Source organism: Malania oleifera, chromosome 8 (assembly GCF_029873635.1).
Source record: "Malania oleifera isolate guangnan ecotype guangnan chromosome 8, ASM2987363v1, whole genome shotgun sequence".
In the NCBI taxonomy this organism is placed as follows: domain Eukaryota; kingdom Viridiplantae; phylum Streptophyta; class Magnoliopsida; order Santalales; family Ximeniaceae; genus Malania; species Malania oleifera.
Genome location: NC_080424.1, coordinates 67,282,265 through 67,299,197, shown reverse-complemented (window position 1 = coordinate 67,299,197; position 16,933 = coordinate 67,282,265). Strand labels below are relative to the sequence as shown.

The following is a 16,933-nucleotide window of genomic DNA, read 5'->3' as shown; positions in this document are numbered from 1 at the left end:
TGGATCATCTTGATTAAGAGAAATCCTGACTCTTTGCCCCCGAGAATACAGGAGAGCTTTATGCTTAGGGCCAACTTTACAAATTCCCAAGATCAAATTTTAAAGCATTATGATCTAAAAGAGCAAGAAGATGCAACCTGTTCAATCAATCAACTCGAAGCAAACTTCAGATACATAAATACAAGTACTATTCGGTGTTTTTTAAAGATAAAAACATATTATTTTATTTACAAATACCAACCCAATCCAGTTTTTAAAAGAAAAGTAATGCACTCTTAGATTTTCATAGTCTATATACATATAAAGTAAAAGTTTGTTTACTACTTATTTTAATTCAAAGGGTAGGGTGGGGTTGGGGGGGGGGGGGGGGGGCGGCGATACTGAGTATACCAGTAAGATCACCTGCTTTATCAATAAAATAGAAGAATCAATAATGGAAAAGAGAACAAAAGAGATGGGGTAAATACTCATTTTATCAATATAAAAAATATAAGAATTAATAGCAAGAAAAAAAAAATCAACAAAATATGTTACCATGTTATACTCTACAGCTTATAAGTATTGCCACAAAAAGGTCAGACAACATAAGAATTAAATGAACCATTAACTATCTAACATCAAGAGGAAATTATGAAAGAATGGTGGAAAAAGAATAGAAAGAAAAAAAAATTGAAAGAGAGGAAAAATAAATACCTCCCCCTCTGTTCTTTGCTCAGAGCCAGCTTGCAACACCTCTATCTCCGAAACATGCTGATCAACAGCTGACAATAATGTACTTGTTGCAAATTGCTCAATGTTCTCTGTAATGAAACTAAGAAGGTATAGCTTGTTAGCCACCTGTCCAACACAAAGAAGATGAAGTCGAGGCATTGTTAGCACATAGAGAAATATGAAGTGAAAAATTGTGCTTCCTAGATAGAAAAAATCTTCAACTGTAAAGCCCATCAACATTTTCCAAAAGACTATTGACAGGCTCCAGTATGCCAGAGGGTCAAGTCCTTTTACCAGCCGGATAGATTTTGATCGAATTTCATCTTGTGGATGAACAGTGCACTGCCATTAAAAGATGCAGTCAGACGTATAGAAAAAATAGAGCAACAAAAGGAATATGACACAAAATCTACAGTGCATGCATGCAAAAACTACGCATGGATTTTTAACAGGATTACAATCCACCATGTTATTTTTATTATTTTTAGGATTTCAAGTATAGGTCACAGACTCACAATGTAATCATATTCACCTATCGGTATTGTTCACATTAACTGTTGCACAAATAGGTAAGTGCGGCAATGGAAAATGTGCCAATAGTGCAAGAGCAATTGTTTTCTTGTTGTCAGTAGTAGAATAGTTATTTCTACAATTTCTATACCAGAATTACATTTTCAATTTTTAAAGAATATTTTAGTAACTTTAAGGGGTTTGGTTCATAATTACTGGGTTCTGGGTCTTATTTGTTACATTCTGGAAAGTTTTATTAAGTCTAGTTAAAGTTTATAAAACTTGAGCTCCAAGTCCTAACTGCCGATAAATGTGATATGCAATGAATTCCTTTGAAAAGATGAATGAATGAGAATTTAAGACCTAATCTCACCAATTAAACTCTTCAATTATTAACTAAACATGTCTTCTTGCTGTCAGGTATGGTAAAGCCACTCTTTCTTCATTAAGGCCTTCTACATCTCAACCAAACTCACCCTAACTCTTATCTCTTGGCTTTCAAACCCACCACAATAAAATTGAAGCTACCTCTTGCTAAGTTTTTTATTTCTAACACATGTTTCATCACAGATGTCCATGGCATGGCACTTACTGAATTAGGTGTAGTTATACCCAAAACAATGTCCGAAAAAATCATGAAAATTGTTTAAAACATATTGGAATAACAAAATGTATCAATTTTCAGTTAACATATAAAATGGCAATTTCATACTATTGCACGAGATGTGATACACAAAAATAATCTACTAAGTAATCATGAAAATAGTTTTAAATGGAGAGGAATAATAAAATGGGTTAAATTTACAGTTCACAACATATAAAATGAATATGTCATACTCTTTCACGAACGTACATGTTCCACAAAAAGACCAAAGTCTTAAATTTTAATTTTGACTAAAATTTCAAAGCTCCAAAAGTGCAGAAATTTCAATTTCAATGTCGAGGTTGATTTTGATTTGAAAAAATGATGAAAATTAGTAGTAAAGCACGTAATTTTTTTAAAAACTTTAGAAATGGTTAATAGACATAATAATGTAGTTTCGGGACTAGCATATCATAAATTAAATACATCTATGCTGTGTATGACATGCAATAGTAGTAGTACAATATGTGTATTAAACATATTCGGTTAATATATATGAAATTCATAAATTAATTAAATATTATTTATTCCACACGTAATAATAATTCAGACATGAATGGTTAAATAAAATGCTGCTGCAATCTGAATATGAATCATCTTTTGTTGCAATTAAAAAATAAATTAAGAGAAATTTTCACTTAGCATCTAAATCTCACATTTGAATTCCAAGTAAATTTCATTTTAGAGCTACAATTTTAGCAAGTTTCACTAAAATTTTGAGATTTCAATAAATTTTGAATGATTCATTGAAATTTCGAAGAAAATTATGTAGGACAGAAACCAATTGCCATTTTGATTTCGAGGTGATGGAAAGCATAAATTTTGATGGAAATTTCTACAATTTTGTGATAATTTAAGACCATGAAAAAGACTATAGTATCTTAAATTAGATTGAATATTCTACATGCAACCAATTAACTCAATGTTGCAAAATAAGATCATTACAACAACAACCACAAACCAAGCCTTGATTCCACTAGGTGAGGTTAGCTACATGAGTCATTTTCTGCCAATTTACCCGATCATGGGCAATTTTCTCCGAGAAATTTAGGGCTATTAAATCCTTATTATCTCATTCCAAGTTATTTTAGGTCTACCCTACCCCTCCAATTGCCCCTCCCATTAACTAGCCCACTCCTCTTCACTGGTGCATTTGGCCAACGTTGCATGTGTCGGAACCATCTAAGTCACCCCTCCCTTATCTTCTACAAGAGCTACACCAAACTTACCCGAATATGTTTATTCCTTAATTTATCTATTAAAATTATAGCACTCTATCCACCTTTGCATTGTTTTTGGATGTGTTTCTTAGTTACCCAACATTTTTATCACATAGCATAGCTGGTCTTACAGCCATCCTATATAACTTTATTTTTAGTTTTAAGGGTATGCTACAATCACACAACACACCCAAAGCAAAACTCCATTCTATCCAACCTACTTTAATTCTATGCATTACATCTTTTATTTCTCCTTCAATTTGCATAATAGATCCAAAGTATCAAAATCTACTAGCGCTATTAATTATTCACCATCAAGTTAAATGTTTTCTTCATTATTCCTCCTACTATGGCTGAAATTACATTTTATATTTCTGTCTTATTTTTGCTTATTCTAAAACCTCTAGATTCTAATCCATAATTCTAACTAAGCTTCTACTCGACCCCTAGTTTCATCAATCAAGACAGTATCATACGCAAACAACATGCACCATGAAACCTCATTTTTAGTACTCCTAGAAAGTCTATCCATGGCTACTACAAAACGATAAGGGCTCACAGCAAATCCTTAGTGTGCACCTATTGTGATTGGAAATTCCATAGATGCTCCACCTATAGTCCTAACTCAAGTCATTACTTCATCGTACATATCCTTAATGACATCAGTATATCTACTACAAATGCCCTTTTTTCTTAAACTCACCATGGAACTTCCTTAGGCACCCTATCATATGCTTTATCTAAGTCAATAAAAACCATATGCAAGTCCCTCTTCTTTTCCCTAAACTTTTCCATAATCTTCTTAAAAGATATATAATTTCTGTGGTAGATCTCCTAGGCATAAAACCAAATTGATTTTCTAAGACCCTCGCTTCTAACCTTAATCTTTGTTCAATTACCATTTTCCATAGTTTCATTGTATGACTCATAAGTTTAATTCCACAGCGGTTATTACAATTTTGAATATCTCCTTTATTTTTGTATATTGGTATTAAAGTGTTTTTCCTCCATTCATCTGGTATTATCCTAGTTTTTATAATTGTCTTAAATAAATTATTTAACCATATAATTCCATTACCACCTAAGTATTTCCAAACTTCAATTGGGATGTTATCCAGTCCTATAGCTTTTCCATTTTTCATTTTTTTTAAAGCAAACTTAACTTCATTAACTCTAATTTTGTGCATAAATCTTATATTTTTAGCCTTCTCCTCACCTTATTTGTCAATTCTAATTTTAAGTCTTCTACTTAGTTTTCATTAAATAACTTACTAGAGTAATTTCATCATCTTTCTTTTATGCCTTCTTTCTTAACCAAGACAATATTATCCTCACTTTTTATACATTTTAAATTACCTAAGCCCTTGCTCTTTTTTGTTTTCAGTTATTTGCCCTTACTTGGACACTAACTCTGATCTAGTTCATTATAAAGTGAACTTGCATTGCTCTAGAAAGTCCCTAAATAGTTTCATATCACATCTTTTTGTGTCACATCTCAAATTATCTCTTGTTCCAATCAAAGTCAATATAAATTGGTCCTCTACCCACCAAAATTTACCTACTACAGTGTCATCTTCCTCTCTTCGTCAACTCCTCTGCCATTTCACCCTTTGCCACCCCACCACCTTCTCAACCATCTTAATCGTGTTAGGTCCCCTACTTTCGGTTTATTCAAATTCCAATTAGTCAATTCATTGTCCTTATTATAAAGACACAAGATCTGAGAATAGAAGCTTCAACCTCAGCATAAGATCAATCCAATTGATTGATTGATTCAATGTGTTAGCTAGGATATCTGCAAACTACCCCTTCGCAAGATTTATCATATTCATCCTCCACTCTTGACCTTTCCGCTAATATCATTGCCAGCATGAGACCCAATGCTTTTTAACTGGTCAGCCATCCTTTGGCAAGAAGCTCTTTTGCAAACACAACCTCACTGAATTGCCCCCCATTTCACTTGCCAAAGCCCTCTCCACCTACAACTTCTTGCAGCATAAGATCATCGTCAAGCATTTAATCCTATAAGAGGAGCTCTTGAGACTCCACCAACAGTTTATGTTTTCCAATTAGATTGGCCAATCCACAATTATCATCCAGCACAGCAACACCATCTCAATATTACCCACCATCAATTTTCACTCATACAAACACCAAAGCTATCATGTTTCACATGAATTTTTTTTATCATTTAAGAATTAAGATTGAAACTCGTCAATCGGATGAAGAAAAGTAGTAAACCACTGCTTTCTTTGAATTCTTTCTGTCATCAATACAAGTGCATTTTTTTGCCTTTTTATATTCATATATGTAACATATTTGCGCCTCATATTGACTCAGAAGTACCACTCTGTTATAGATTCAACTACTAAAGTATCAATGGTTGAAAATGTTTTTGGGATTTGAATTTAGCTCCCAATATTTAACAAGTTAAAATGGAAGAAAAATGTATATCAGAAGTTTGAACAGGCTAATTACCAAACAAATTTAACCAAGGTCATAATTCTAGTTCACTAATTTGAAGCACGTTTTAAATTTCAGATTATGAAACTTTACCGAGAGGAACCTAAGAGACTGTTTTCCAGTTAATACCATCTTAATCAGCATAAAGCCAAATTGAAAATTTTGCTAATAATGTGCAATATATCTTTGCATTGCCTTGATTTAGGAGTGAGGGACTTTTGTATAAATAAGAAAACAAAGGTTTGATTATGATGAAGTTGCTTTCATGATGAATTGATTATATAAAAAAATCACAATCAATCATTGTGAATTTGGAATTAATCCATCCTAAATGAGCTTAAATCTATTGAAAAACTGGGTCAGGATTGGACCTGAGCATGAACCAAGCAGCCCACCTGGAACAACTGTCCCAGCCTAATTATTAGGCAGGCTTAAAGCATAAGAAATAGGCCCATAGGTCTAATGTCCATCCCAAGCAAGCCCAATATCTTTTAGATCTGGGCATGGGTTCAGGAAAAGAAACCCAGCCCAGTCCTTCCCAGCCACCCAGCCAAATGTATAAATACTTGTTTTATTTTTAAACTTATTGTGACAGAGTCCATCATGGAACTCCAGGCAATGTGGGAAAAACAACGAAGATTTATTTTAAGAGGGGATGGGTATTTATAGCGGTATCCCCTTTTCTCCCCCTTTCTCCCACTACTCAATATGTCAATTTTCCCAGTTTCATGTGAGGTAAGTCCTAGACTCAGCCCAATAGTTAAAGAAGTCTGTTTTGATGCAGCGTGTGTGGTGAAAACAGCCCCTGGGATCCATATCATTAGAAATCAATCATATTAGGATTAGCCACAAGCATATTTGGTGACAAAGTGAGATCCTCACACAAAAACGAAATGTAGGATATGGAAGGTGATATAGGGTGAATCATCAACCCACACTTCCACATCTCATAAAAATTATATGCTGATCAGAATTGATAAGAAAATGGAACAAAAAGTTCTTTACTGCTCTCTTCATACATGACAGCCTAGGACATTATGCACCTAGGAAAACAACAGTGCCTAACTAGTAACTACTGCAGCTGTCTTTGATTTTTCTAAAATCAAAAGATCTCATGAATAAACTTTAGAACTAGACTAACAAATGAGTTTTGTGAATAACAAAGCCGGGTTAGGAAATGACACACTTTTACTGGACCAGAATGATGACACCTAGATAACAATAATTAAAAAATATTATAGCAGCTAGAAATATTAATTATGCTTCACTGGTTCAGCACTGCACCAATTCTGTAGCCAAATATAACAAATTTATTACATAATTATCCTTCTTTTTCTTTTGACAAGGCCCACATGAGCAGGCCTGAATTGGCCCATTCACTATTTAGATGGCCTAAGCAAGAGGGACAGGCTTGATCATTGGACCAGGCCAGGGCAAACTTAAGTTCTCTTAATTCCATGCATGCATATGCCTGGCCCAACTCATTCCGAGGTCTAATCAGAATTTAACCATATGGACAAAGCCAACTGATGTTAAAGAGTGGCTCCCCATCAGTGATTGGATTTATTTGGCTGTCAGGATAAGAGAAAAAATTAACAATTGTTGCCAAAATAAAGAATACATAAACACATAAAAATACATATACATGTCCAAGTAACCATATTTTGATCCCTTGGGAAATTCCATAAACAATACTATCTAAAAGAGAACATGTATTTAGACAGAAAATGCATAGAAACATGAATTATGATCAAGTGGCATATGTGCAGCTCTACAGAGGAGATCTCTAACATGTGTTTCTCTCACCACACTTATGTAGCACACAGCACCAGACTTTATTATGACATATCAACATCAAAACTTTAATTGAAGGATTCTTTTCAAAATTTTCACACCTCCAAAGAATATCTCAAACATTATTTTGAAAGCAAACATATAAGAAAATTTACTTTGACATCACCCAAAAATGAACAATCCTGAATTTTTCTTTGTATGTGTTACTTTTTCACTTTTACATTCATAATTTAAATCAATCAGCATAGGTCATGGTTCACCAAAATAATTTATTGCCATTTCCCTGCTAACTCTTCTGCATGTATCGCTACACCTTTCTCTTGTTTACCTCCTTCGATGACTATCCAGATTACGACATTAGAAAACATGCCGAGTCGCTGACAGACCATCTAGGAAATGGTACTCTCACTCTGATTAGTTTTTCTTTTTAAAATATAATGGAGGGACCCGGCCATAAGTTGACTAGTATATGCTTGGCACAGCAGTCCCCAGCCACAAGTGTCCATTTAAATATATGTTTGATCGCATGAAAAATTGAACTGAGAATTCTAGTTGACAGCTCACATGCCATACATACACACACACACACACACACACAAACACACGCATACATGCATTACATATATATACATATATTATTTCTCTCCTATTAAAGTTCTTGCATCAAAGTTACCTTCAAAGCGATATTCAAGCAGGATTGCCGATAAGGTGGACGCCCCAAAATCAAGCTCCACACGGCACCAAGTCCTTGAGTTACTCGATCAACATCACGAATTTCTTTTCCACTGTGATCGTAAACGTCAGCATAGCAAAGATCATCCAGCAACTTCAAGGCAGAGTCTGGCAAAAGAGGAACTTCACCAAAAAGTCTGCTAAAAGACTTGTCTGAGGCAGGTAAATTGTCCAGCAATGACTTTGCCTGCATTGAGAAACTACAACTAATTCCCCCTCACAAATCGTAATAAGGTTGATCCAGTTAAAAGAGAGTGCTTACCACAGCCAGGAGGAACTTTTCATACAGAACAGAAGCAAATTTAGAATGCTCGACTGAATCTGTGATTGTCAAAGCATGCAGGTGGTACAGGACTTGCAATACAAGTTCATGCCCCTAAACAAAGAAACCGACTCAATAATGAACTATTGAATTTCAGCAGAGAAATCAATCAACAAAGAACTGTCAGATATTTGTCAACAACTTCTGCTTATAAGTTAGATCCATTAAATCAATTACAAATGCTCCCCTGAACTAGAAAAATAACACAAAGCAGCATGGATATGATAAAGGCTAAAAAAACATGAATAACGCCAACTTATGAAGCAGCATTGAATACTAGTAGTAAGAACAAATCAGATGAAAACCATAATGACCATAGCAACTGAAAAAAAAAATTAGATCCTAATAGCGACAAGATGTCAAGCAATGTAATGGGACTTAAAGAACATGGTAAAGATCAATATGCCCCTGCTTATGTAGGCAGAATCACAAAGCACAGTTAGGAAAGCAAAAGGAGTACTGGAAAGAGGGAAAAGTAGGGTCCAGTGCCTGACCCACTAAAAAGCACTCACATTGACAGAAATGGAAACAAGCCCTTGCCATACCAAACAAAGGCCAAAATATCATTTTCAATATACAATCACACAAAATTAAACCACAATTTATATAATGCAGAATAAGGCATGCCCCATTTTTACTCTCCTTACCCCCGCCCCCCCCCCCCCCCCCCACCCAAAACCCAAACAGAAATAAACAAATGTGCAAAAGATAACAAATATACAGCTCAGAAGCTATGCCCTATGAATATATTCCACAGTAAATAATTTGAGATGTTTAGACATACAATATAAGGACATTTGTTCCAGCTCATTTTCAATAGAACGTGGAGACAACAGCTGTGAAGATTCCATCCTTTAATGTGGAATCATTGCACAAGAAAAATGACAAGAGAAGTTGTGTATTGTCATTTCTTGAAATCTGCTAAATGACACATACATTAGTGGAACAAAACAAACTCGTTGCAGCTGCCCAAAAATTACACTGCATTCAAAACTCATGCAGAAAATAATATAGAACAATTTCACTTCCATGCATGAATAAATGGCCTCATTCAAAGCAAAGAAGAAAAAAAAATGAACATGAAACTCAAAAGAGGAGAGCTTGAATTAATGCACAAGGAAAGAACAAGCTAAAAAGTATTGCAGGTGGCAAATGAGAATATGTCAATGAAGAGAAGAATGCTTACATATGTGTGTAAACATGCAAGTTAGCAACTGAAATTAAAGAATGCTAAATTGAAAACCAGCCACCAAGAATCCAATTGGTAGTAGGAAGAATATGCATGAGTGAAGTTTCCCACACAATTGGGATCCCATGCGACAAAGGAGTATATTTACGAATGCATATCGTGTTTTACTAATATATACAGAATAGTGGGCTCAAAGATCAAAATAAAACATAAAAATTGAGAAGAAATTTTTTTTCAAGGAGGAGCTTACTGAAATTATTTTCATTACTGAATTTCATCTTTGAACTCATCAAACCATGTAAATGCAATTTTATTTCTCAATTGGCATTCTAGTGACCTAAAAATTAGCTAGATTTTTAACAAGAATGACACAAATATCATATCTTGAGCCCCTAAGGATATCATGATCTAAAAAAAAACCTTGGGGGGGGAGGGGGAGGACCATGGCAAACATCCAAACAAAATGAAGCAAAACAACAACAACAACAAAACCAAGCCTTAAGTCCCACTAGGTGGGGTCAACTACATGAATCATTTTCCGCCAATTTCTGTGATCATGGACAATTTCCTTCTACAAATTCAGTGCTATTTAATCCTTACACACTATCTCATTCCAAGTATTTTATGTCTACCCCTAACCCTTTTACTGCCCCTCATAGTAACTAATTCACCCTGCCTCACTTGCGCACTATGTGGTCTACGTTGCAAATGCCCAGACCATCTAAGTCATCCCCCCCTAATCTTATCTTCTACAAGAGCTACGCCTAAGTTACCATGAATATGTTTATTTCTTAATTAATTTATATTTTAACATTATCACACTAATCCATCTAAGCATTCTCATCTGAACAACTTTTACTTTTTAGATATGCTGTTTCTTAGTAGCCCAACGTTCTAATTCATATAGCATTGCTGGTCTTACAGTCATCCTATAAAACTCCCCTTTTAATTTTAAGGTATTCTACAATCACAACGCACACTTGAAGCACTTCTCTATTTTACCAACCCAGCTTTTAAAAAGAGAATTAAAAAAACTAGTTACCTTTTGGTGTCGATAATCTAAGAGAATATGTTTTTGCAGCATGACAATCACATCCTCATCAACAGCCATCTGAGAAAAAAAAGAAGAAGCATTTACTATCATTTCAACGAATCATTTAGAGAGAGTCATAAAATATTTGTATAAAATGCAAACATATTATTACATGATAAACAAGTACAAATTTTATTATCCAAAGAAAGTATGCATTTTCAGATATAGTCAATAGAACAAATATTGAGCATAACAAGAGAACTCAATGCACAGCTTTTATTAAACTACCTTGGGCAGAGTAATATATAAAAATCAAAACATTGCTATGAAATGTACCAAATACACAAGCAAATTACAGCATTACCAAGACAATATGGAATATTAAAAATCCTTTTTTTTAAATCAAAACAGCAGCCACAGAAAGAGGATATATTAACGTCATAACAGAAAACTGAATCAAATGCATGTGCAAAAAACGGAGCATAAGAAATCCTCTTAAGATGAAATGGGTAAAAAAAATATGAAACTACAAACGAAATAACAAAGCCTGCCAATCATGCCATAAATCTGAGAAGTACACCTCTTTAAAACAACCAGTGACTGCAAATCAACTCTTACTTTTTCTTTGGATAAAGAAGGTGTATTAGAATGAGAAAAAGAAGTTAAAACCAAAGGCGACAGGAAGTCTAGCCAATAAAAAAAAAACCCCAAGGAATCCTTTTCAATCCTTCTCTGTTGTAAGCCACCAAGCAGTTCATGTTTGCTAACTCCTTCTGACCCTTCTTAATTCTGTTTTTGCCCCCCCATCAAAACACACTTCATTTCCTCCAGGATCGCACATCTTTAAATCCAATTTATCCATAAGATCTTGATCTTCTAAATTCTTCCTTAAAATCCCCTCTGCTGGTGTAGGTAGATTTCTATCCTTACACTGCGGTTCATTAACCAAACCATTGTTTTCAAAAATAGAAACCCCCTCCAATTCTTCCAATGGGGATGGATGTGCTATCCATATTGTTCCCTAATCTTATCCAACAGCAAACCTGCAATCACGATCAAAGTTGGTAAGATTGTTATTATCATTATCTGATAGGTCTCGCCATTTCTTAACCTCCTTTTGTTTGCCAGCCAGCCCCAAAACAAGTTTGCCCATCTTCTTAGCACATATATCTTAAAGAATACTCAACTATCCTTTAAATATCTTTCAAAATCTTAGGCTTTTTCTCACCAGAGTGCTCTCTCCTCTCTTCAAGTAATTTCCTCATTTCTGCACCCATCAGAGTAGCCTTCTGTTGAGCCTAGACCATCAGACCCTCATAGATTTATCAGTTTTAAAGCCTGACACATTAGGTTTCTTCCCAAAATTGCCATTTTCTCTGTTAGCCTTGGCAACCAGCCACTTGCCGCTAGAAACATCGACCATTCTGACACTTCTGATTTTATCATCTTCGTTGCCAAGAGACTGTTTTGAGACCGAGCTATAATGGCGTCCTGGATTTGCTTCGCAACTTGTCTGTTCCACGCATGTTGTTCAGAGCTGGAGAAAGACTTTGAACTTTGGGTGAAGATTCATCTTCCCATATTCTGCTTCTTTGAATTGAGGCTAGAAAATTGAGCCTGTCCGTTAACAATATCCATCAGGGGCTTGGCCCAGTTGCCTTTTTCCTTATAATGAGCCTGATTGAAGACCTGGCCCTTCTGTGAAAGAGCAAGATGAGATGAGCCATCCTTACCATCCAAAGTGGGGCCCGAAAAACATTAGTCCTCCTTTTTCAATCATCTGGCCCAGATCCAAAATGAGGAACAAGTGGCCCAGCCCATACTCTGAGCCTCCTCTACCTCAAGCAGAACCCAAGACATCTCAGCTAGTATCGCAGCATTCAACTCCAATTGAGCTTCAGTTATTTCTGGCATTGGCACCCTGCAATCTTTCGACTGCAGCTAGCCCCCAAACTGAAGGCACAGCTTGTTTTTCCCATACACCACTTCCTGCTCTCTGGTCGGAATGTTGGATTCTAATTGTGCAACTTTCTCCTTCACCTAACTTCCCTTCCATCACCACCCAACTCCATGATCTGGGAACGGAAGGACTTGCATCACCTACGCGTCCAGATTCATGACAAAACTCCTTACCTAATTTGCAGAAATTGTTCACAAAGTTTTTCCATCCAACCCCTTTTGTGTGACCAGGAATAAACAATGGAAATTTCTTGCCTTTCCAACCCAGACCTAACTCCAGATACATCCCCACCCTTGTCCACCCATCATCACCCAGGACTGCAGGATTCCCGTATGGTCACTTCGAGAACCCCTTTCTGACTGAACAAAATCTGATAGACCATGGCAAACCAATGTGTCTCTTTAGAGAGTTTTACCCACCCAATGTGAGAAATGTTATCCTTGAACTTGAACACGAACAGAAAAGCAATCTACCCCACCTAGTCCAATTTCAGACTGAAGGTCAAGACCTTCAATCAGAATCAATCAATTTAATATCGCCTGCTACTTTCGAAGCCACAATAAAATTCATGAGAAAAAGAGAGGGAAACCATTTCACAAGAGAGAGAGAGAGAGCCATACAGAAAACTAACTCATTACTTTAAATTGTGAGTTCTTATCCAATGAAAAAGGTCCTGCCTCAAACACTAACAATGTATAACAAATGGTAAAATATAATCCAAAACAAATCCAAGAAAAAGAAACAGTCTTTTTACAAAGGCACTTCCACTCATCTAATTACTAGCTCTATATTGAAGCTAATTCACAAAGTTCTCAGGTCCCAGGCTTCCAATCAGATTATGATACATCCAGAACTGAAAGGGCAGCCCAGTGCACAAAGCTCCCACGTATGCAGGGTCCAGGGAAGGGGGCAGACCACAATGGATCTATAGTACGCAGCCTTACATAGTAATGAAAACACTATCCAAAAGCTAGTCTGGTCAAATTTTAACAGAAATTCCTCCCATAATTTCGTCATGGTATTGTAAAATTTCAATGTGCACCCAAAGCTAAACCAGCATGTTGCATCTTGATTGAAAAATTAATCATGCAATTCTAGGGGTGATGTGATGTCTTCTGTTTCTATGAAAGTCTCTAAATCTGACTGAAATTCTCATGGGAAGAATCTCTCATTGGATAGGTGATTGGTCTCACAATTTTTTATCAAAAGCAGGCTCCAAATGATCTGGTCAGTTCTTTTCAACACCCACTTCTTCTGGAGTCTGCTTTTTTCTTTAATAGTCACTGAAGTTCTTGAAAAGAAATTCAAAACTTTTCTTTCGCATTGCAATGATTACAAAACTCCTGGTGGTAATGTTAAATGGAAGGATCTTTGCAGACCTAATGAAGAAGGTCACTTGGACCTGAAATTAATAGATGACTGGAACAGGTCTTCTGCCTTAAGAACGAACTGGAATATAATTCATTGTAAGTACTTATGGGTCACCTAGATGAATTCCATGGTTTTAAATCACGGTAGCGGGTAGCGTAACGTAACGGTAACGAGTGTAATGGGAAGTGGGAGTAACAAATGTTACATCATGGGAAGCGGGTGTAACAGCTGTGAATTTTTTCAAGCACGCACAACCATGTGCATATTAGCGTACTTGCATGTTTTAAGCTTTTAACCCTTCTTAGAAAGAGTTTTAGTGCATTTTGGATCTTTATTTCAAGTAACTAAGTTATTTGGTAGGGGTAACAAGTTTACATTTGTTTTAAACCACCATTGATAGAAAAATTACGTGTGTGTGCATATTTATACTTTTCATTGTTCTTATCTAGTGATAAATTCTTATGTGGGGTAAATTAATTAATTAAAAAAAATACATTATTCACTCCATTAATCTATTAGACACAACACATACGAATAATACAAATATAAAATAGCTAGAAAAGAAAGAAGGTTGAAGTTGAAAAATATAGAACATAAATATCACATTACTAATTTTATCAAAATAAAATATTTTCCTAAACAGTTAGCAATTTCAAATTGTTAATTAATGGATCTCTTGTGAGTATTTAAAGAAATAGTAAATTTTGTATCATTTTCATCCTCATTATAATCTTTTCCCCCTCTTGTCACATGGTATATTGAGAATGATTTATGAAAGAGGGAAAAAGTGAGAAGAAAAAGTTTAAAATAAAACAATTTTTTTGGCGTAACAGTCCTATAGCGGTTACATAATGGCCATAGCTGCCTTTATGTAACGGTCGTAGTCCATAACGGCCACTACATCCGTGACTTCTCTTCCCACCGATTTCGCAGTGTGTAACCGTATCGGTAACCCAAAAAACCATTACGTAATGGTGTTACGCAACGGTCGCAGCCGTTATTTAAAACCATGACTAACTCTAGGATGAGGAACAAGAGTTTTTGCGAAATAAGCACTCCTTTCCACTGCACATGGATTTGGAAAATTTTGTTGCCAAAAGGGATCACATCTACCATTATATTAAGCACTATAATGGTGATGGAATGTCCACTCTCTTATTCAAAGATAATTGGCATCCCAATAGCCCCATTCTCAAAATTAATGGGAGGATTGCCCGCTGACTCTCTTGTTACTTCTGTAATTAGCCCTCATAGTTATTGGAATATTTCAAAAAGTAAAAGTTGCCGAGATAAGGATGCTTAGATGGATGAGTGGTATAACATTGAAAGAAAAATTAAGGAATGAACATATTCGTGGTCAGTTAGGTGTAGCTCCTATAGAAGATAAGATAAGAGAGGGATGACTTAGATGGTATGGGCACTTGCAACGTAGGCCTTATAGTGCACCTGTGAGGAAGAGTGACTTAGTTATTGTGGGGGGCAGTAGAAGGGGTAGGGGTAGACCAAAAATAACTTGGGAGGAGATAGTGAGTAAGGATTTAATATCCTTGAATGTATCAAAAGAAATAGTCCATGATCGCATAAATTGGCGGAAAAGGATTCATATAACTGACCCCACTTAGTGGGAATAAGGTTTGGTTTTGTATTTTTTTTTTTTTTTTGTTTTTTAGTTATTGGAATTGGCCCCACTCTTCAGCTCCTGCAATTAAAATTTTCATCCCTCGTGTTCCTACTGAGTTGATTCCAAATCAGGGCTGAGTTGATTCCAAATCAGGGCCCTCCAGACAGCATAATTTGAGATCTTACCTCTTCTGGTATATTCTCTCAGTTAGTGTGGATATCATCAGAGAACGCAAAATCCTCAGGTCTCATAGTAAAAAATTCTCTGGTCCAGAATTTTATTCCCAGGCACTCCTCTATATCTTGACTGGTTAGTCTCAATAAACTCTCAACAATGGAAAGGCTTTTGAAATGGTATCTAGCTGTCTCCCCCTTGTGTCCTTTCTGTCATATGTCTACAGAAACTAAGGAATATTTTTTATTCTGCTGAGGTTACTCTTCTGCAGTTCACTCTCGGAGTGTACTAACTTTGACATAAACAGACTTATCACAGGTTGTCAGACTTTAGTTAGATCGGCCTTCTGTTCTCTCTTTCCCCCGTCCTTCTCACTCTTTACTTTGTGGCTGATTTGGACCATGGCCCTACATCATATTTGGGGAGCCCAAAATTTGATTCTCCATGTGAAGACTTTGTTTCTGTTAATACTTCATATGATTACTTTTGATGTAAAGGTCAAGTATTGGAATTTTTTTTTTTTTTTTTTATAACAAAAGAAGAGATTTCATTAATAAGAGAAGAATTCACACAAAGGAGAAAAGGACTTCTCTCTTCAAAATTCCGGAATAATCCAGCTTCCAATTCAATTTTCTCCCTGAAAAATCCATGCATTACTCTCCAACCATAATCCCCACAACACAGCAAAAATGCCTCATTTCCAAAGTGCAGCCCTCTCCTTCCTTCTTCCAAACCCCTAAAAAAAAGTAGACAACAATTCCTCCATCGATGCCGGCCAAATTCATGATTCTTCTATCACAGAAAATAAAGAATTATGGCCTATGCTCTAGTTTTCTTGCTACTTTCTTCTTTCCTTCAGGCTGGTTCTTTACTAGTCGCTGTTCTGTTGTAGCTGTTCTTTTTTGTGCTCAATATATCTCTTCTAATCTTCTTCCTATATATATATATATATATGTACATATGTATGTATGTATGTATGTATATTTCTTATTTTATCAGTAAAAAAATTAAGCATACATTTCACATGCACAAATTAAAATTTTGGCATCTATCCCAATCATGGTTTTACATCATGGTAATGGGTAGCGTAACGTAAGAGTAACGGGTGTAACAAGAAGCAGGAGTAGTGGATGTTACAGCCGTAAATTTTTTCAAGCACGCAACCTTGTGCATATTAGTGTCTTTGCATG

General features: G+C 35.7%; 1 protein-coding gene across 2 annotated transcripts in view; it reads right to left on the bottom strand.

The window, feature by feature from the left end:
* The window catches only part of LOC131161564 (uncharacterized), a 101,419-nt gene that overhangs the window by 23,117 nt on the left and 61,369 nt on the right, over positions 1-16,933 (bottom strand). For both annotated transcript variants that reach the window (XM_058117401.1, XM_058117402.1), the window contains exons 10-14: positions 10,627-10,695; positions 8,336-8,449; positions 8,015-8,260; positions 1,006-1,053; positions 694-837 (exon numbers count right to left, since the gene is read on the bottom strand). In XM_058117401.1, coding sequence (XP_057973384.1) covers positions 694-837; positions 1,006-1,053; positions 8,015-8,260; positions 8,336-8,449; positions 10,627-10,695 — 621 coding nt within the window. The remainder of the gene's footprint in view (positions 1-693; positions 838-1,005; positions 1,054-8,014; positions 8,261-8,335; positions 8,450-10,626; positions 10,696-16,933) is intronic.